This window comes from Trachymyrmex septentrionalis, unplaced genomic scaffold (assembly GCF_001594115.1).
Source record: "Trachymyrmex septentrionalis isolate Tsep2-gDNA-1 unplaced genomic scaffold, Tsep1.0 scaffold186, whole genome shotgun sequence".
Lineage (NCBI taxonomy): Eukaryota > Metazoa > Arthropoda > Insecta > Hymenoptera > Formicidae > Trachymyrmex > Trachymyrmex septentrionalis.
Genome location: NW_017305029.1, coordinates 174,611 through 195,716, shown reverse-complemented (window position 1 = coordinate 195,716; position 21,106 = coordinate 174,611). Strand labels below are relative to the sequence as shown.

Below are 21,106 nucleotides of genomic sequence, written 5' to 3'. Positions count from 1 at the left end.
CCGGATAAAGTATTACGAGTATTATATTGTAATACTTGTGTGCCGTGAGATACTTCTCCATGTGTGTATGTGTATCGGCAAGAGCGTAAGACGCTCAAGAATTAAAATCATGTTACGTTTATATCGCGATTAATACAATAATATATAATAATAAGGATATAATATATATATATATATATATATATATATATATATATATATATATAAAAGGCATATAATGCATATATTGTTGTAAATGGTTTCTATTATCTACCATAGAGGAAGACAATATACACGATTAAAAATTATCTATGAAAAGATCGTATCGTAAAGTGTATGGAAATGCCAATATAATTTAGCAATTTTATCAAGCGATGATTCATAATTTTGCGCAAAGTTCGTAATTCCTAGCACTTATTAAAATATGTGCACATTCCTTGTTGCATATACATATGTGCATAATAATTGCAGTTGTATTGATTCATTGTCTAAACGTTATTAATTATAAATACAATAAAATCATCGATGTTGTAATTCAATATTCGGTATCTGAAAACCCAAGTGCACAACTATATATAATAATGATATTGAGAGTGAGGAGAGTAAAATGTTCCCTAGGAAAAGTCAGATATGCAGGTATGTATAATGGTATTAATTTATAGTAGATAAAATTTACGTTTGCTGAACTTTATTTTATTGCACTGTATTATCGCGTAATATAACAAACTTAGTATAATATATGTACATTATGCGCGCGCGCAGTGTGTGTGTGTGTGTGTGAATATTATTGCACTTTATTATCGTAATATATATAATGAAATTTTAAGAGAGAGAGAGAGAGAGAGAGAGAGAGTGTGTGTGTGTGTGTGTGTGTGTGTGAATATTATTGCACTTTATTATCGTAATATAATGAAATTTTAAGAGAGAGAGAGTGTGTGTGTGTGTGTGTGTGTGTGTGCATATCATAGGTATATTCATAAATTTGGTTGTAGCGTTATATATTCATGGGAATAAGTATATGTAAAGTTAATCATTATTAGTAACAAGATATACAAAATCTTATGTCTATTCTACAATAGTAAGTATAGTTGTAAGTGGTTGTAAAAGAACTGATCAATCAAGTCGAATGTGAGGAAAATATTCGACTGCGATTAATCAATTCTTACAATTACAATCACTTACAGCTACGCTTACGACTAGTGTAAAACAGGCATTAAGCCTATTCTACAATAGTCGTAAATATAGTTGTAGATGGCTGTAGTTGCAAGAATTGACCAATCAAGTCAAATATGAGGAGGACTGTGATTGGTCAACTTTTACAACTGCGCTTACGGTTATTATGAAACAAGCATTATGTTCTACAATAGCCGTAAACATAATTGCAAGTATAGTTATAGTTATAAGAATTAATTAATCACAGTCAAATATGAAAAGAATATGTGATCGTGATTCGTCAATTTTTACAATTACAACCACTTATAACAATGCTTACGCAATTATAAAATAGGCATTAAAAATCTCAATGATAAACGCTAAAGCCGGTGAGACATGATGCTTGTTTCACTGTTGGATTACATTCTTGACATTGTACTGATTGCAATGCATTGTCAACATTGCAGCCAATACGATGGTAAGATTCTGATCCAGATAGCAATCCATTGTAGAAAAAATCGGTTATAATTATGAAAAATTGAGAGATACAGATATTCTTAAGAATCCGAATCGATATACAACTAATGACCTAATTCGTCAGAGATGACCATATTCACTATAATCATTTTCTGAATATTCCGTCTAATCGGAATATTCTGTATAATCGGAATATTCCGTATAATCTGAATCTTCATCGTGCCAAGATTCCAAATCGTCTACGAGATACATAGTAGACACACTGCTAAGATCAGACAAATCAACATTAACTATATGCAATAGCGGAGGTAGTCTCTCTAAACCAAAGAGGTCGAAAATTGCTGTTCCCCCAATTATCATCTTCAACATTACATTATTAGTTCGACTGCTACAAGCATCTTTAGCAACCTCGAGGGTGGAGTCCTTGATATATCTACATCCGGAGAGATCTAACAATTTTAACTGGGGCGAGGATTTTATGAGCATTGTTATGCCTCGATCGCTAAATGGACATCTTCGACATTCCAATTCTTTCAAGCCACACATATTTTTTAAACCTTCGTCAGTAACTTGATGTATATAACTGACAACCAATTTTTCTAGCCTTACTAACGTAGCAATAGCTGCTAATCCGGTATCGCTCACGTTACAGCAACCTGTTGGATATGTAAAATATAATTGAAAAATGATAAATATAAAAAAAGTACACACGTACACACGCGCGCGCGCGCGCACACACACGCACGCATGCAATGTATTATGATTGCAATTTACCTGTAATGTCTACGTTAGTAAGCTGTTGACAATGTTGTACTAAATCAGTAAGGAAATCGTCCGATACTTTAGGATTATACGTGATTTTTAAATCGTGCAGATTGACAAGGTGGACTAAATATAACATGTCCGCTGTTTGTGCGGAGGGAAAGTTTCCATTAAGCTCCAATATTCTAAGATTTTTACAATGTTGACTGATAATTTCCAACGTATGTTTAGCTATGCCGACACATTCGTTTATTGCAAGATGTGTCAAATTTTCAAGTTTCCTCAGAGCCTGCACATGATGATGTCAATTGGGTGCTGACTCAGTACTATAACCGTTCACTGGTCGCTTAGAGAACTAGTCAGCTCATATATCAAGGCATATGTTTGTCATATTTGGTCCGCATGCACGCGTGTGAACAGTTGCAGTACTGAATTAACTGTAACACATGCAGGGAATGGAAGTAACTCGTTACTTGTAACAAAGTTATAGTTATAACTTACTTTTTTTTGATAGCTTATTGATAACTACGTTACTGTTCTTTTTTGGTAATTGTAAATGTAATGGTAATGAATTTTACAGTTATATATTTTTTGTATTTTGAACCTAATATATTTGACGACATAATTTTCGTTTACTTAATCTTTAATCTTTAGATATAGTGTTCATAATTTGTTCTAATTTCAAGACCGTTTTAATGTCTTAAAATGTTAATGTGCCTCTGTGATTAGTTCATTTATTATTAAATTTAAGATAACTTATTGTTTTTTAAAAGAGAAAGAATTTTTTCATTCGAACTTGATTTCTGTGTATAATATGTTATATTAAATCTGTATGTATATCAAATATTGCAAATTGTTCGCTAATTAAATTTTCTATCTTAAAACGCAATCCTAAATAAAATTGGAATGTAGTAATATGACAAATTAAATTTACAAGTAATTTAATGATATATCTAAGTTGATAAGCATCTTAAAGTACTATGAAAAATTTATTGTGAAAAATATCAGCCGAACAGCGTTTCAAGATTGAAAATTTAATTGGTGTATAGATTGCAGAATTGCAGATACATATTGTATATTCATTCAAATATTAAGACTTGACTCTCTCGTGATGATAAATGACTTGCTACGTAAAGCTTCACTTTTATTCCTTGAAAAGCATAATGATTTTATAATTCTAGATATTTCAGATTTATGAAATTATTAAAAAAAAAAAAGAAAACTAAAAAATAAAGCTAATACCATTGTTTTATATTGCTTTTATCAATATTTGAATAACAAATATTACAAAGTACATTTTTTAGTCTAGTTGTATTTTAGTACTTATTTTTAAACTGATTTAAAAAAAAAAAGTAACGAATAGTTACGTTTTAAGTAATGGTAACTGTAACAAGCTACTTTTAAAAATCACTAACGATAACTTGTTACTTTTGAAAAGTAACTTTCCATTCTCTGATCACGTGTATCTTATTGTGATTAATTAGCAAAAAAGAATTAATTTACCATTGAAAGATGATTGTCCTGAAGATAGTCGCAGCGGTCTAATATAATTGTATGCATAGTTTGCTCTGGTAAACATAATAAGGATTTACCCAAAATATTATTTCTGGTTATCACAAGACACTCCAAGTTTTGGTTTAGCTTAAAGAGATACTTCAATTCATTATCACAACTGTAGGTGGACGGTCCTAAACAAAACTTGATTATGTTTCTACAGTTATTTGCTAATGTACGTATACCTGATGCACAAACTGTTAACGCGGTAATATTGATACACGTAAGATTAGGACAAAATTTTCCAATAATAGTCAATGTGCTTTGACTTAAATAATGAAGTGGCTCATCTAGATCTATTCGCGTTAAGAATCTACCACATTTCAGCAATATTTTACGAAGTAAAGCTGTATGAATCATATGGGTGTGCGAGAAACCCCATGTAGAAGGTGAGAGATCCAATGTTTTTATCATATGCCATGAATCTTGGCTTAAATCTCGCCAGCGTTTGCAAACTGTAAATATAATGATGAAACAATATATACAAAAGGTCCTCTCCTAGTACAGAGAAATAAACAAATACAATCTGTCTCACAGAAATATAAAATCTTTAAAATGCTTATGCTTAAACTCACCTATTTCTATACGAACTCTGTCTACTATTGGCAAAAATAGGAAGATATGTCTTAAGCAATCGTCATTCAGCATATGGATGGATACATTTTCGGTATCATTTTGCAAATACTTATGAACATATTGTTCCTTTCTTTCAGAAATTTTGTTCAACTCTTTCCCTACATTATACAATCTCTGTTCCATACTGTCAGGTTGATGCCAAGAATCTGCAGCCATCACTCTTAAATCTCTATTATGCAATCTTATTCGTTTCCTACTTCCATCTTGCATCGCTCTACAAACAATTGGTTACAAACCACCATTGTTTGTAACAGTAATTTGCTAGTAAACTCCTTTGCTCCTTGAAACTTACGTTATTGCATCTGCCACTTTGGTAAACGTGACGAACGCATAGTTGCTTTTCCCATGATTTCTACGTAAATAGCAACTCTCAACATTTCCATACATAGAAAAGTAATCACGTAAATCCTTGAAAGTTGTCTGGAATAAAATTTGTCAAACAAATCAAACAAATACAGTACAATTGTATTAGCGGGTTGTTAAAATGTTAAGATGCTTAACTGCATTAATTGTAATAATCTACAATATGCTCTTTGTTTCCTATTGCTTTTTATCGCTTTTTATTTCTTGCCTTTTTGCATCTTACCCACTTTTTTCGCTTTCTGTCACCCGAGATGGAAATTGACAAACTTTGAAAGAGACAAGACATAACATGTGAAAAATAACGTGATTGCTGATAAAACGGTCGAACGCGAAGGAAAAAGGCACGAGGTAAGAAAAAGAAACAGGAAGCAAAGAATACATAATAAATTTGGCTTAAAAATTGAGAGAAACAAACCCTTTCAGCCAAATTGCTGATGAATAATTTTCGTATCGGTACGCCGTCTATCATTTCCGAACTTAAGCAATCTAGAGCGAAAGGACAGACACGTGAAACTTGTTGGTCAGAGTTTTCGTTGACGATTCAACGCGAATATAAATACACACGTAACATAAACGCATACGTAAAAATTTAAGACGCTTACCGTCCGATACGACTAAACCTATATAACGAAGCATTTCAGCATAATCCAATTCTAAAGTATCGTTCATCGTTGATTTAATTTCTATTGCCGACACAAACACCTTTTCGTCCCTCTATTTAATTCTTCGCTAGTGAACCCGACTCCACGGAGTCGATACAGCCAGTAACAAGATAGCCGCCCCAAGTGGCGAGTAGCGAGAACGTGAGTAACATGGAAGTACTATGTTGGTATCACTGTTTTATTACCCTTCTCCGAAACTCCGAGAGCGCCCGCGAGATACAGGCCTGGCGGGAGTAGTTCAAATGCGGAGGTTGGTGGTTTTGAAGAAAGCCAGTAGAAGGCGGTACATTTTGACAGAAGGTTTTCTTTAATAAGGGAAAGATATCTCTAGAAGTGTTCGGGAAAGTTTTATCAATAAATGAAGTGAGTTTGGCTGACTTAGGAGAAATGGTAGGGCAGTAAAAAATTACATGGTTGATATTTTGGCGGGGGTCCCCGCAAGAACAAGCCTCCGCGCTGACCATATTCTTGCGAAACAGATTTGCATTCAGATTATAATGATTAGATCCGCATCTGATGCGGTTGAATTATTTCCTTCCTTTCCAAAGGGAGTTTGGCATACCAAGTCTTCGGTGAGGAATCTCGAAAATATTGCTCATATAATAATCCTTTGTGAATTGAAAATAATCAGGCGCCACTTTCAAAGGAATAGGAATAAATATTAAAATTTCAATCTATCAAGAGCCATGTATTCCGATATAACTGATAGGTTGAAATCTTAGAGTTTTCCAACAACGTACACAGGTGACACAGTGTAAAACGGGCAGCATTCCCCTGTCGTTCGACTGTAACAGGGAAATACTCGACTGTAGTTGGTTGGTTCTTACATTCTGATCCGATTTAAACCCTCGATGGAAACTAAGCCAGTGTAACGTCTCTGTGTCTTAGCCACAGACTTCTATTAGTCCTAAGAGGCTCCGCACAATAAAAGAAACAGGGAACAGAGAATAAGAATTTCAACCTATCAGAAACTGTGTTTTCCACAATACATGATTTCTGATTCTTGATTGAAATTCTTAGGGGCCCGCACAATAAAAGAAGCAAAGAATAGAGAATGAGAATTTCAACCTATCAGAAACTGTGTATTCCAGAATATATAATTTCTAATAGATTCTTATTCTTTGTTCTCTATTCCCTATTCCTTTTATTAGGTGCATCCAGAAGCATGATTTGGTGTACATTTTTAGATCTAATGGAATATGCCAATCAGATGCAAGAGTGCTCATTGAGTGCTCAGTGAACGGTCATGCTTCCGGATGCATCTTTGTTCTCTGTTCCCTGTTCCGAAGAATCTACTGAACGCAGCCATTAGAAGATTTCTACTCTTTTTGCAAAAGAAGAAGATAAATTTCTCAAACTGTAGCATACGCCGGGCGAGCATTATGGTAATTCTTATTTTATTTTGTATGCGTTAAATGCGTTATAAATATGAAGTATTAATGTGTTTTTTCTTTCATAAATTTCGGAAAATTGTTTATTTGGAATACGGGCTTTTAAAATATTCGATTTTGATGAAGGTAATTATACAGTTTAGCACAATCATCTCAAAAATAAAATTAGGTTTATTCGATACGTTTTTGCATGAAATTAAAGAATCTGGCAAAAAAAAGCGTCGCTCTGCCCTGTGATTCGAAATATTAAGCGTTAAAGTTGATAACTATTAAGGTTAGGAAATCTGTCACAGAGACAATATGAGGGTAATTTTCATTTTTTTCAGAAGAGCTACCTCCGATTTCGATTAAATTAGCCTCATTTGATAAAAACTTTTGCGTAAAATGAAAGAATGGCAGAAAAAAAGTCCGGGACTGCTCTGCGAAGCGAGATATTGAGCGTTAAAGTTGACTAAAGTGTTATTACGTAACGCGCTCATTAATCTGTCATATACAGTGGGGTGCATAGACTAGTGCTTATTGATTGATATTAGCCGTCCCGAACAAAAAAAAATAATCCTACCCGCTTGGGACCTAACTGCCTAGAAGTTGCAGCCTAGACAGTAAAAGGACCGCTCTAAAAAAATTGTTCTCCCATTCCAGTCATTCTTTTCCCATTGTCTTCATGGGTTCTGCTGATTCTACACATGAGTCGGTAGTCGAAAGTCTTAGTCTTAATCGGTGAAGTTGGCTAATCAGTCTTAGTCGTACAAGTTGGCTATTGGTCAACTTCATTGATAAGACTTAGAACTACCGATCACCGATTCATTGTAGAATCAGCGTTGGAAATATTCCAAATGAACATTCTCTGCTTGCTTTAAGCTTACAATTTCTTTGCATTAGCAGCGAATTTGTGTTTGTGAATCAGAGAATTTGTGTAATTAAAGCAGAATGTATACATAGTGCTATATTGAGTCGAAATGATATCAGATTTCTTAAGTCCTCTAAAGTCTCTAACTTTAAAGCTCTATTCTACGATGAATCGGTAATCTTAGTCTTATCGGTGAATCGGTGGAGTTGGCCAACAGTCAATTTGTACCACTAAGACTACCGATTTTCTTAAGACTGATCAAATTCGACTTCCTTCCTATTAATCGAGCTAAGCGATTCGCTATACAATTAACAACTAGTAGATGCAAAAAATCATAGTCACCTGTTTAGGTTAAAACTGGTTAAGACTTAAGATTTCCGACTACCGACTCATTATAGAATCAGCATAACGTTTAATAATTCAATTTATGAGGCCAACCGCTGCGTTTTCTTTGCCAGATTCTTTTGTTTTGAGTGAAAATGCATCGAATAAGTAGAATTTAGATGGCGCGGCGAGGGGGGTGGGGGAGGGTATTCTAAATAATTATCTTTTTTTCTAGACGATTGTACTTTTTCTTTTTTTGACAGGAGAAAATTGACAAACTCAAATATAATAATGAAGATATTGACTCATTTGTCCATAGAAAATCAAGCAAAAAGTTTAAGTCTAAAAAGAAAAAAGAAAAAAAACATAAGAAAAAGAGGAAATGTTCATCTTCAAGCAGTGTGAATATTAAAGATTTTATAATTTTTAGTTATTAACATTTGCATAAACTTGTAATATGGATGTAATTATACAACATACATTTTTTTTAGAAAAGCGATGATAGCACAAAATTTGAATGGGTGGAGAGAAAGGTTGAAGATCAAGTTGTTGATTATAGAGCCCAAGAAAATCAGCTCAAAAGGGATGAATGGATGAATGTGGAAAGTTTTATTCCATATTTATCAGAGCCTAATGTGAAATTACAAGAATTAAAAGAGAAAGATAAAGAGATTTTTCTAAGTAAACCGGGACAAAGTAACAGAGAATTGAATCCATATTGGAAAGCTGGAGGCGATGGATTACCTCAAAATAATCCAGGTAGATCTGATAAGCCGAAGATTTTGGATGTAAATTGGCTAAAAAAGAGTCTTCGGCGTGCCGAGGAACAAGCTTTACGTGACAATAAACGTTTAGAGGAAGTAGCTGCCGAACGTTGGGGTGTAAGTTAATTAAAAGAGCAATTTGTATACGTATATGTGTGCGTGCGTGCGTGCATGCGTGCGAGCGCGCGCGCGCGCGCGTGTGCATGTATGTGCATGTACAAAATACGAGATTGATTATTAATGACAAAAATAAAATTAATTTTTTTAGTCTCTAGAAATTATACAAACAATGATAGTTGAAGCAGAAAAAATGTCAAAAACTCAACAGAATAAATCGTATCATAAAATATGTTACAATGATAAAAATGATAGAGACTCTCATAGAATTTCCAGTCCGAGAATAAGAAAGCGTTTGAGGTCTAAATCAAGATCTAGAAGTAAGGATCGTGCTGAAAAATATAATACTGACTACTCGTCGGAACATCACACAGTATTGAAGCAAACCTATCGCAAACCTAAAGACAGCGACACTTATTATCAACAGACTATGCCTGCCAATAGTCGTATGAAAAATTGGAAAAAAGATAAGAGTGATGAAAAGAGATATCCAATTACCGAATTATCTGTGTCCGAGCCAAAACAAGTAGATTTACGGAATATTAATAATACAAATAGAATGGATAAAGATAAAGGCGTTGGTGTTTTGACTGAAGCGGAAATGAATAAATTAGGAGCAAGTATTATAAAAGCTGAATTAACGGGTGATAATGTATGCTTGTTGTTTTATTAAATACTGTTTATTTTTAACTTATTTACATCTTAAATTTACTTGGAATGATTTATTTATTTAGGAATTAGCAGCAAAACTAAAAATCCAGTTGGAGCACGCGAGAAAACATATTACATCATGTAAAACCAGTGTACAAGAGGAGAATGTAATTCTCACAAAAACCGATGCAAAAGGTACATATCTTTCGTTTCAAATAAATGAAAATAAATAATTGTCCACATTGAAATCACATAAAAATGTACGTATTAGGTACTGCAAGACCGATACAACCCAGAAATCAATCTAAATGGGAAAATTACAGGAATAAGAAAACTGCCGAGACACATATCTCTGGTGAGAGAGTACGTCATTTCGCAGACGATGATAAATATTCTCTACAAGAAATGGTAAATTATCCAAATGATTGGAATCTCGAAAGGTTTTAACGCAACATAACATAAATTTCTATTGCAGTTTCAACGAGAGAAAGGAAGATCCACAATGGAAGATGAAGCAGTCTTCGTTAAACTCGCTTCCAAGGTAAATTGACCGAGTGAATTGAAAATTATACAAATGTGGAAATTGAAAATAATATCTTCCTTTGCAGAATATCGACCATATGGATGATACATTTGAGCAACAAATTGCACGAACAGATTCGGAAGCGAGACAAGACAAGTGGGATCGTACACAGGCAATTAAAGAACACAAAAATTTATCTAAATGTATGGATAATTGTTCGTGGTGCCTTGATTCGAAAAATATGTTAAAGCATATGATCGTTACAATGGACTCTGTGATTTGCTTAAGCTTGCCTGCTTGTACTTCCTTGAGTGCTGGTCATTGTATATTAACACCTATACAGCATGTGGCGTGTCAATTGCAATTAGATGAAGATATATGGGATAGATTGATGGTAATTCTTACTGTATTTAATATCCAATCTGTCCATCTTGATCTTTGACGTGACAACATGAAATTGTATGATGCTTTTCTTTTTACAGGAATTCAAAAGAAAATTAATAAAAATGTTTACGGATGAAGATTTTTATCCGATATTTTTTGAAGTGTATAAAATACGTAGTAAATTTTCACATATGCAATTAGAGTGTATTCCACTGCCGAAAAAAATTGGCGAGTTGTCACCAATATATTTTAAGGTGAATAAATCATTTTGTTACAATACAAAGATATGGCTGTATTTTAAATCAATTTTCATATTATTTGAACTATTTTTTTTTTGTACAGAAAGCTTTGTTGGAGTGTGAAACTGAATGGTCCATGAACAAAAAAATTATTGATTTAACATTTAAAGGTATACGTCATGCCATACCAAATGGATTATCTTACTTTATGGTCGAATTTGCTTCACATCCTGGCTATGCTCATGTGATCGAAGACGAAAAAATGTTTCCGCAAAATTTTGCCAAGGTGAGATACGATTGTTGAAATTATTCACTTGAAAAAACTTTAGTTTTCAATATAATTATAAATTGATGTATATATGACGATATGAATAGCGCGCATGTGTATGTGTTTATATGTAATTTTTTTTTATCTTTTAGGAAATAATAGGAGGAATGTTGGATTTGGATCATAACTTTTGGCGGAAACCAAAAAGACAAAGTTTTGAGGAACAAAGAATAAAAGTATTAGAGTTCACAGAAAAATGGACGAACTATAATTCGTCGTAATCAAAAGACAATTATCTTGCATGAAAAAATTATACAATTGGATGAATTTCAATGTACCATGTATATTTTTCATTTTCTTAAATGAAAATCTATTTTAATCTTTGTACGTAATGTAAACACGTGTTTAATGTGTATGTCATATTATCTAGTTGTACAGAAGACTTTGTAAATTATTTCTCACTGTAAATCAATTATAAATTATTATAAGCCAAGGCTACTCAGAAATAATCTTTGTGTTATTGCAACCAAATATGATCGAATGATATGTTAGTAGAGAGAAGCCAGAGAGCAACTATATCCGGGATTTGGCTGTTACGTTATTTCGAAGCGCCTCTATGTCCACAAAATGTGGACAATAAATTACATAGCCAATGTACATGATCCAGTTGGTAATGTCCTCGATTTTTTGGTTGTATTCTTCGCTATATCCACGAATTTCGGTCCGTTAGATAGACTAAGATGAACAATTTAATCTGTCGGCGCTTGTAATAAATCTAATTGTTACAAGACAACTTACAGTTTAATCTATCTGACGAAATTCGTGGACATAGCGAAGAATACAACGCAAAAATCGTAGATATTACCGACCGAATCATGGACATTGGCTACGTAGTTCAATGTTCACATTTTATGGCGCTTCGAAATAAAATTAAACAGTTAAATTCCGGGCATAACCCCTCTTAGGTTTCTGTCTGATCAGACTCTGGATGTAATGGTACATTCCGAACCGGATTAGCTTAGCCACCGACGAGATACTATTAAAGACCGTCAATCCTGGACAAATTTTCGGCCATTTTTTGTATAAAAAGATTACGAGTTATAACGGCCGTTGAGTTCGGAACACTTCTCAGTTTAGTTACGGAACTGCCAACATTTAGGGGAAAAAATAAGCTAAGCTAATTCAGTTCGAAATACACCCTCTGTTTTTCTAGGGACTCTACATCAAGTGTGGTGTAGTGCAAAAGGCGCCAAAATCTGGCAATCCGGAGTCACTGCGTGTATATTTTGCCGCGCAAACGTAGCATATATGTATGTCATATGTACACATTATGCACACACCACCCACACACACACACACACACCCACGCGCGCGCGCGCCGCACGACACACGACACACGACACACGACATGCATGATCGTTAGATTTTATGATTAATGTGAATATTTGTGCGGTGAAGTTGCGATACACATAGAATTTAAAATTTCAATATTTCGCCACAACGAGGTGTCATGTGCGATTTGTAGAACAGAAATACCGATAATTGGGTCATTCGTTCAAAACGAATGCGAAAATTTGAAATTCTCTTTCCACATCATTGATTGTGAAACAAACTTTCCAGTCAACTCGGAACGTCATTCGATATATATAATTAGACAAAAGATCAGTCCATCGTACATACATCGTTGAGAGTTTGTTATTTATGTTTTGCTTGATAATTTTTGATACATACATTTTCCTAAATCACACATATTGACAATTTGTCATTTGCTTTCTACATTTATCATTTATAATATTACGCTTAGCTGTAAAATATTCAATTATTTCAGATTATTGTTATAAAATGATAGAATCTGATCACAGTGAAATTGAGGCAGAAGACATGGAAAAACTACAATTATCGTCTCCTTCATCTACTTCTATAGATGACATATCAAAAAAAAGGCCAAGAGATTCTGAAGACGAAATAGATTTATCTAAAAAACGGCAATGTACATTTAATGAACGGTCAGAAATATTAGAGAGCAATAACTCTGAAACTATTTCAGAGAAAAATAATACAGAAAGATGCTATGTGAAAATGGAAAGATATAAATTGTATCGAGAAAATCAGCAAAGTGTACAAGAGGTATCTCTATCTGAATCAGATATGGATGAGAAGAATAAGGAGAAACAAGGAGATAATTTGAAGCAAACAAATGAAAAAGAAATTGAGAATAATATGACTTTAAACAAAAATTCTGGAGAAATAAATATTAAGGAGGAAATTGTGGAAAGCATGGTAATAATACAATAATATACAATGTTACTAATGAAATCTGAGAAAATTTATTTTTTTTTATATCGTTCGTTTTTTATCATTCTTACCTATTACGTATGTAAGTCTTGTGTATATGATATTCTTTTTTCTGTCATGCGTAGCAAATTTTTTGGCTTTTAGCTATACCTTCTGTCTGATATTTCGTAGCATATTTAAACTCATCGTTTTGTAATATTGGAATTAGCTTGAACATGATGAAATATTCCATTTATTAGATGCTTTTAATAGCCATACAATCAACACAGGTTATTATGTGATTTTAATTAGTTTTTCTTAATAAAAATAGGATAATTCATTCCAAAAGTCTACAAATGCAAGTGTGATGTCTATTCCTGAAAACAAAAAAGAAACAACAAGAGGTATTGAGGTTGAAGAAGAAAATGACAAAACGATAACTAGAGAGGAAAATAGCAAGGAGGATGAAATGAAAAAACGACATACCGCTAAGAAATGTACTGTCGATACAGAAGTGGTAGACGGACTGGAGCTTTTCGTGGAATGTGCAAGTGATAGGGAAGAATCTAGTTCTGAGAGTGAAGATGAAAAAGATGTGAAACCACGACCGAAGACAATAATTGTGAATGCAGAGCCAAATGAGTCGGAATTAGACTGTTCGTCAGAAGAAGAAAAGCTTGATTTGCAACAGATCGCCGACACATTGAAGATCAAATCGGAAAAAAGCAGGGAAAAAGCAGCAAAGAAAAAAAGTTCGCGAACAAGTTTTAGTAAATTGAAAACTTCTGGATCAGAGGACAGTCAGAATAGCAATTCAGATGAAGATTATAGTCCACGGACGAAAAAGAAAATGACAAAATCTCCAGCTACGAGGAAATCGATCGACAAACATCGCTCGATCGAATCAAAAAGAGGACGAGGCATAAGAAATTCTCACTCAAAAAATACTGAATGTATAATGTCCGACGATGACGATACGACTGCAGCAGAGAAAGCTAATAAAACGACTGGAATTAAGAATGGACTGCAGGGAGAATTATCGAACCCGGAATCATCCAGTAAAGACGATGAAAGTGATAATAATTCCGGAAAAGAAGAGAGATCTATGAAAAGTGGAAGGGGAAGCCGTGGTAATGATGTAAGTTGCTTTCTAACAGATAGATCCTACAATGATATAAACTTGGATGTATTTTTTACTGTTGTATGTGTCAAATTTTCAGAAAGGAGATAAACAGATACAGAGGTTGAAGAAATATTTAAAGGTTGCTGGTGTGAAAGTTCAATCGTACAATCGCATTTGGGCCGATTGTAGAAATAACGTTGCAAAAGTTAATCGTCTGAAGGAATTATTAAAGAAAAACGGCGTTAATGGTAAACCATCGTTGGAAAAATGTAAACGAGTGAGAGAAAAAAATGAAAAGATGAAGGAGGTATCTGAATTGGATATGTCAAACATTATATCTGAAGGTTAATATTACAGTCCATCTATGTTATATAATGGACATTATGCGCAACGTTGAATTTGTTTTTATTTCAGGACGAATTACGCGCGCACGAAGAAGTATGGATACCACCGTTAAAAAGACACTTTCAGACACTCCACCGCGATATCGAGAGCATAATACTTTTAGGCGTATTCAAACTGTTGTTGATAGTGATTCGGAATAGAGGACATAGTATGTTCTCATGATTCATAAATGTTGAATATAATTGTAATATAAATTTATTATATTCGGCGAATTCGGCACACATACACTGACTCCGTTCTAGTGTTGCCCTACAAGTGCAGAACTACTTTACCGTTATGCCAAATTGCACTGTCAGAAACATCGGTGCAACATTTTTTGAACTCGTTTAGTTCATTCGATTGGTCTAAATATAAATTCAGCATTACACTGGGTCAGTTTTCATTTACCGATATAACGATAATCAAATTATATTCGATACGAATATAACGATAATCTTAACGCATTGAAACAGTGCGCACAAGCCGAATGCGTGACATTGAAAAAATTCGCACTCGGTGCGCACTAGTGCGGTCTGCCGAATTCGCTATAAATATTTAAACATCAGAGAACAGGTGCCAACAATTTGTGTGTGTGTGTGTGTGTGTGTGTGTGTGTGTGTGTGTGTGTGTGTGTGTGTGTGTGTGTGTGTGTGTGTGTGTGTACATGTGCACGCTGTCCACGTCTATGTAGAATGTTTTGTGTTTTTAAATTTTCATATATCATATTAGTTATCATTATTTCTTACATTATAATGTGCAGTTATCGATCAATAGTAATTTTCATGTACCGCGTGTTACATCAACAATATTGATCAGTAATGTCATTATATTGAGCTACCTTCTCTAGCAGCCATTATATTTATCAGTACATTGAGCTCTCAAATAAGCATTACATTTATAAATAAAATGGATGTAATCCATCAACGCGCTCCTGCATGCCTAGGAAAGGTAACATGACATAACTGATCAGTGAACACGCGATACGTTGATACATGAAAATACGAAGACAAATTTTTATTTTCATTGTATTGACTTATTTCCCTACTTAAGATAAGTTGGTGATAGCTTGTATACGATGAAGGTGATTTTGGAATTTGTAACACTTATTTGGTATGAATAATGATAATTGTGTATATAAATAAGAAAAAAACTAAACGTAAAACAAGAAATTCTATAAGATTTATACTACCAAATGATTGAAATGAGTGACGTGTTTTGCTTAAATGGAAAAAATAACATTATATCTTCAAGTACATATTAGAGATTGATTTGTAACGTATAATATATAGATAAAAAAAAACAATTTATTTTTCAAATCTACATGCAGCTTCAGCTAATGTTAAAGACAGCAATTGGAAAAAGCAAATCGAGAGCACAGATTCTTTCATATCTTCAAATTATATATCATATCAATTTCGTATCTTCAATAATTATAAAAAGCAAGGAAAAGCTATTTCTATTATATCTTTCTCTTCGGTCTACAATATCAAAATGCATCCAACTAAATTATTAGATAGAAGGGAAAGAGAACACTTGGTAAGTTATTGTATTTCTTGGAAGTAAAAATTTGTGACGAATCACTTGCTTGGCTCTTTAGTAAAACACATCGAGCTAAATATTTTTAACAATTGCTTGTCCAATAAATGATTGAATTATAATTGATTTGTAAATCTCAAGATGTTGATAAATCGATACTTTTATCATGTTACACAATATTCGTGCGAGACGGAATATAGAGCGCAATTTACACCAATTACGGTTCCACTTTTTTTTTAACTCTTAATAGTTAGTATGGCACATTTCTTTTATATTTACTCAAGGTTTATATTTACTTATATCTGGGAAAATCTAGAATTCTCAGAGGATTTCTTTTCTCCTCACCCCCCCCCCTTTTTTTATTATTGAAAATGAAAGATTTTTATGGAATTTTATCAGTACTTGAGGGAAATGTTATTTTTAAATTTAAATTCCGTCTCTTTCTAAAAATATTTGTTTCTTTCAGCGTTTTTCTTTAAAATTATAATGCAAATAGATTGACAATCTATTAGCGATGGCATACATATCCGCATATATTCGTAAACATTCTCATGTGTTTGCAACTTTTTATCAAGAAAACCAGCGGAACAAAATAGTTTCATCATACTACTCCCTGATATACTTATCTATATTATAGATTTTACGACTCCTAGTGGTAGAAAATAATAAATGTAGTCTCGTGGAAAAAATCCCTATCTTGTACTAATTTACATTATACGATTTGTTTATATTGCGCTTACACTCCAATTTATTTCAAAGTTATATTAGAAAATTTTTTAATGTTATCTAAATTTTTTAATAAAAAATATCTGAAAAACATTTGAAAATTCTTGAAGAATTTTTTTCGCAAATAAACGCTTGATATTTCTTATGTTCCAATGGATTTATAATTATATTTTTCTTAAAAGAAAAACAACACATTGAAAGATGGACTTTTTCTATCTTATTTACCTATTCACTAGTTGAAAAACTTGGCGATGCATTCTTTACTACAAAACAATTTATCTTTCTTTATCGCCATTCTGCTATTGAGTAGATTTCTCTTACAGCTGTAGCAGCAAAAGCAGACTTGAGTTGCATGAAAATTTAAATTTTTTATAGCTACTCCTTGTTGATCAGCAGCAATCACTATATTACAAGCAGCGCATGTTTTTGCGTATGATTTTTGATAACAAGGAAGGCACAGTGGTCGATCATTTTCGGTAATATATTGTTGCCCAGCCAATGGCATGTCACAGTCCCAACAACAAAAATGCTTCACGTGATAATTGTGTCCCTCTGCAACCGTATACTCCCGTACAAAAATCAACTGGAAAAGAAAACAAAAACACCACTGTTAAGTATACAAAATATAATTTTTGAGAATCGTATAATGAAGAATGATTTATTTACCTCGTCGCAAGCGAAACATCGAGGGATTCCGAGAAACGTAGCCAAATCTCTTCCGCAATACAAGTTATTCTTGTAATAAAAATACACGAGATCCACCAACAATTCGTTACATACTGAACAAACGAAGCAGCCAGGATGCCAGGATACGTTATTAGCCTTCTCCGCGATTACGACTACGTCGCCAACGCGAATGTTGTCGTGACATTTTTCGCATTTGTGCATTTTTGTCGAATCTATCTTTAAACCTTCAATGGCCTCTTGTAGAGAGTCCGTAAGTTGCGTATCACCTCCAACGATGTGAGGGAACACTTGGTTTTGCAATTGTTCGGAATGTATCACGGACGATTGCAGAACCGAACTATTCAACTCGGCCTGCAACGGATTGGATATATATACATCGATAGGATTTTGCGAATCAGGAGTTTCTATTTTTGCCGATAGAACGACATTCGTGGGAATCATAGATGTGGGATCTCGTATAGTGCTTTCCGTAATGGAAATCGCTTTCTGTAATGGAAATGTATCCGTCAGCAACGGATCATTATTTGCCGTTTCGTTATTCGACAGTAAGTCACGTCGCGACTTTCGTTCGTTTCCTTTGATACTATCAGGTACAATAGTCGAGTCAACTACTTGAGAGTGAGAGACTTTATTGAAAATTTTTCTATCTACTTCTGCTTCATAAGGATCAGTGCTCCTTACTTTTGCCTTTTCTGCGAGGCTTGACGCAGGAAGTAAATTTATAGCAGCGATAATAGGTGGTGTCGTCCCTACTGGTTTGTCGACATGCAGGATACGAGCAGGATTGTTATTTTCCTCAACTCCACCATCACGTGGACGTAATATGTCATTTACTGTGTCTAACGATCGGGAGAATTTAGACACAGCGTACATTGCTGGATTCTTCGCGGCGTTATTATACTTATCGGCAAGTTTCTCCCTTATAAATGTCAATCCCTTCTCGTCCAATGTACTGCCAATAATATCATTGGCGTGTATAGCACTGGGTGGAAGAAGGGCGTCCGCAAATATGGATTCCGCGGAGAAAACTGTCTCATCATTAATAGCTTCTCCACCATGTGCTGCGGTGCATATGGTGGTATCGACGTGATTCAATCGGATCTCTCCGTGTCGCTCGAAAGCATTTCCTCCGTAAGGTACGTAATTTCGACAAGTATGCTTTTCACGAGCAGATACGATTTCTTGCTCAGCGAGATGTGTGAAAATCGGAGAATTAACTATCTTGTCATCTACTGCAACATTTTTTTCGTCTACCTGCAATACGGTATCACGTTGAAGATTTTCATAAATCAATTTCCCTTCGAGTGGTTGCGATCTCGCAATGTTGCTACCGGCGGACACATTGTACGCATCCAATGTACAATTGTACTCTTCTGTACTCCTCATTAAGATCTCATTGTTATTTATGGCTGTAGCAGTGGCTTGTTTATTTTGACGAGCATCACACAGGTGCCTCGCATACGGACTTTTTATGGCGAAGCTACTTGGCGTACGTAATTGAACACCAGAGGAAAGTATATGAGATTTACGCTGTGGACTGCACTTTTGCATATCAGTTGCATTGACAGGTGTCATTAGAGAACGATCGAATGGACGGGCACCGAACATCTGTGAAAATAATAATATCTCTATATTATATAAAACAAAATGTGTGGTATTTATTATATGAAAATAAATTTGTTAAACTTGAAAAATCGCTTTAAGCAAGCCCTTGATATAAATCGTATAAATATCTATATGATACTTGTACCATCTTACAAATCTGCAACTATAACAATAATTAATGTATAATCAAGTGGCCTTGTTACTTACTTTCGTCACTTTGCCTTGTCCTACATATTTCTTTATGTTTTCCAAATATTTTTCAAATTGTTTCTGCTCTTGCTCGCTAAGTTGATCACAAACTTTGTAATCGATGTCGTGAAGCGGTAGTTGTTTTTGCAACAACTGCCTTCTCAAAACAGCACCAGCTGATCCTTTAATTGGCAATTTCTCCGTGGGCAAAGCTTTCATGTAATCCACAGCAAGTTCTTTAGTTGTATCCGGCGGCACCCACTCGAATGTAGTTTCATCATCGTTTTGTTTCTTATTGTTTACTTGCAATCCTAAAGATCAATTTTTCTAATATAAACGGACCCGCATACACACACACGCACGCGCGCGCGCGCGCGCGTACAAAATACTTACGCATGGACTTCTTTTTAAATTTTCCGCTTGATCCAAATAGTAGATCAAATTGTGGGAATTGATCGTCATCGACATCGTGATCGTCCCGACCACATTTACAATTCTTGCAAATTTTTCTCCAAAAATGAAGATCAAGACCAGGACACATGGAATTACAATTTGTGCATGGTGCACCAGCTCCAGCTTCATGCGCTAAACGTGGCTGAGCAAACGTAAGACAATCAATTAATGACTTTCAATCTTAATTTTATATAGGTAGTATCTACATTACATTCCTTTCCCATCTCTTGAATCAAATTAAATCGAATTACATGTTGAAATTAAATGTACCTTTTGCTTACGATTTTCTAGTTCCAACAGCCACTTTGGGCGATTTGTCGTTTCCTCCTCCATCCTCCAGCATGAAGAGTATTTAATTGAGCATCAGACTTGTATCTTCAATGCAAACTTATCTTGCGTGGTCACTTGATATACACATACAATATAAATGTGCATGAATCATCAAAGCGACTATTTGCACCAATACTCGAAGTTATTCGAGGTATAAACTGTCTCTTCCTTTCAAAAGCTACGTGTGTACACACACACATACACACACACACGCGCGCACACATATTGGGTGCGCACAAACAGGCATCAGGTAGCATTCGCGGCATTCACACGCACACATTCACACGCCAGTTTTCACTCCCCTCTACTGCATTATTCCGGCCCCGCCGCGAAGTGGGAATACTCGTTAAAGACTAAGCGAAGATATACTTACTGATGAGCACTATGGCCACGCAGAGCATTTTACGAGCACCAAGTGGGACCAAGTGGCACTTTACATTTCGTTATATGTATATACATTGATTTGCACGTTTGAGCGCGCTTTGTGAATCTTAATAATATAACAAAGATAATGAAAATAAATTCCTCTGAAATCCTTATTTCCTGTACACACAAATAAATATTGTTCATTTGTCACATTTGTCATTTAAACATGAAACTATTTCTATAATGTTTCATTTACTTGTGTAATGATACGAATATCTGTTAACGTAAGCATTGAAGAACTCAAAGGAAAGGAATAAAAAAAAATGCTAACTGCGTT

At 34.3% G+C, this 21,106-nt stretch overlaps 4 protein-coding genes across 10 annotated transcripts; 2 read left to right on the top strand and 2 right to left on the bottom strand.

The window, feature by feature from the left end:
• Positions 1–1,306: 1,306 nt before the first annotated feature.
• LOC108746678 (F-box/LRR-repeat protein 7-like) lies at positions 1,307–5,640 on the bottom strand. 2 transcript variants are annotated; one of them, XM_018483588.1, is made up of 7 exons: positions 5,526–5,640; positions 5,339–5,409; positions 4,853–4,980; positions 4,500–4,774; positions 3,874–4,379; positions 2,383–2,659; positions 1,307–2,264 (listed from the first exon to the last, which is right to left on the bottom strand). In XM_018483588.1, the coding sequence occupies exons 1-7, from the start codon at positions 5,590–5,592 to the stop codon at positions 1,774–1,776; spliced, it is 1,815 nt and encodes a 604-aa protein (XP_018339090.1). In that variant the 5' UTR covers positions 5,593–5,640; the 3' UTR covers positions 1,307–1,773. The 2 variants fall into 2 exon arrangements, with proteins under 2 accessions (XP_018339090.1, XP_018339091.1); XM_018483589.1 differs by lacking the exons at positions 5,339–5,409; positions 5,526–5,640 and adding an exon at positions 5,062–5,123.
• A 1,186-nt stretch (positions 5,641–6,826) lies between these two features.
• On the top strand, positions 6,827–11,414 carry LOC108746677 (CWF19-like protein 2). 2 transcript variants are annotated; one of them, XM_018483585.1, is made up of 11 exons: positions 6,827–6,970; positions 8,414–8,551; positions 8,642–9,031; positions 9,183–9,683; positions 9,766–9,877; positions 9,954–10,090; positions 10,158–10,223; positions 10,291–10,599; positions 10,688–10,843; positions 10,932–11,114; positions 11,249–11,414. In XM_018483585.1, exons 1-11 carry the CDS (start codon positions 6,842–6,844, stop codon positions 11,375–11,377), a joined length of 2,250 nt encoding a protein of 749 aa, XP_018339087.1. In that variant the 5' UTR covers positions 6,827–6,841; the 3' UTR covers positions 11,378–11,414. The 2 variants fall into 2 exon arrangements, with proteins under 2 accessions (XP_018339087.1, XP_018339088.1); XM_018483586.1 differs by lacking the exon at positions 6,827–6,970 and adding an exon at positions 7,072–7,102.
• Positions 11,415–12,121: 707 nt separating this feature from the next.
• LOC108746679 (HIRA-interacting protein 3-like) lies at positions 12,122–15,484 on the top strand. Of its 4 annotated transcripts, XM_018483593.1 has the most exons (6): positions 12,305–12,406; positions 12,622–12,779; positions 12,925–13,376; positions 13,702–14,508; positions 14,591–14,837; positions 14,908–15,484. In XM_018483593.1, the coding sequence occupies exons 3-6, from the start codon at positions 12,939–12,941 to the stop codon at positions 15,036–15,038; spliced, it is 1,623 nt and encodes a 540-aa protein (XP_018339095.1). In that variant the 5' UTR covers positions 12,305–12,406; positions 12,622–12,779; positions 12,925–12,938; the 3' UTR covers positions 15,039–15,484. The 4 variants fall into 4 exon arrangements, with proteins under 4 accessions (XP_018339092.1, XP_018339095.1, XP_018339094.1 ...); XM_018483590.1 differs by lacking the exon at positions 12,622–12,779 and having other exon boundaries at positions 12,122–12,406; XM_018483591.1 differs by lacking the exons at positions 12,305–12,406; positions 12,622–12,779 and having other exon boundaries at positions 13,034–13,086; positions 13,144–13,376.
• Positions 15,485–17,276: 1,792 nt separating this feature from the next.
• Positions 17,277–20,922, bottom strand: LOC108746664. 2 transcript variants are annotated; one of them, XM_018483567.1, is made up of 6 exons: positions 20,777–20,922; positions 20,344–20,477; positions 20,014–20,215; positions 19,639–19,931; positions 17,806–19,434; positions 17,277–17,722 (listed from the first exon to the last, which is right to left on the bottom strand). In XM_018483567.1, the coding sequence occupies exons 2-6, from the start codon at positions 20,404–20,406 to the stop codon at positions 17,372–17,374; spliced, it is 2,538 nt and encodes an 845-aa protein (XP_018339069.1). In that variant the 5' UTR covers positions 20,407–20,477; positions 20,777–20,922; the 3' UTR covers positions 17,277–17,371. The 2 variants fall into 2 exon arrangements, with proteins under 2 accessions (XP_018339069.1, XP_018339068.1); XM_018483566.1 differs by having other exon boundaries at positions 20,344–20,922.
• Positions 20,923–21,106: the final 184 nt, after the last annotated feature.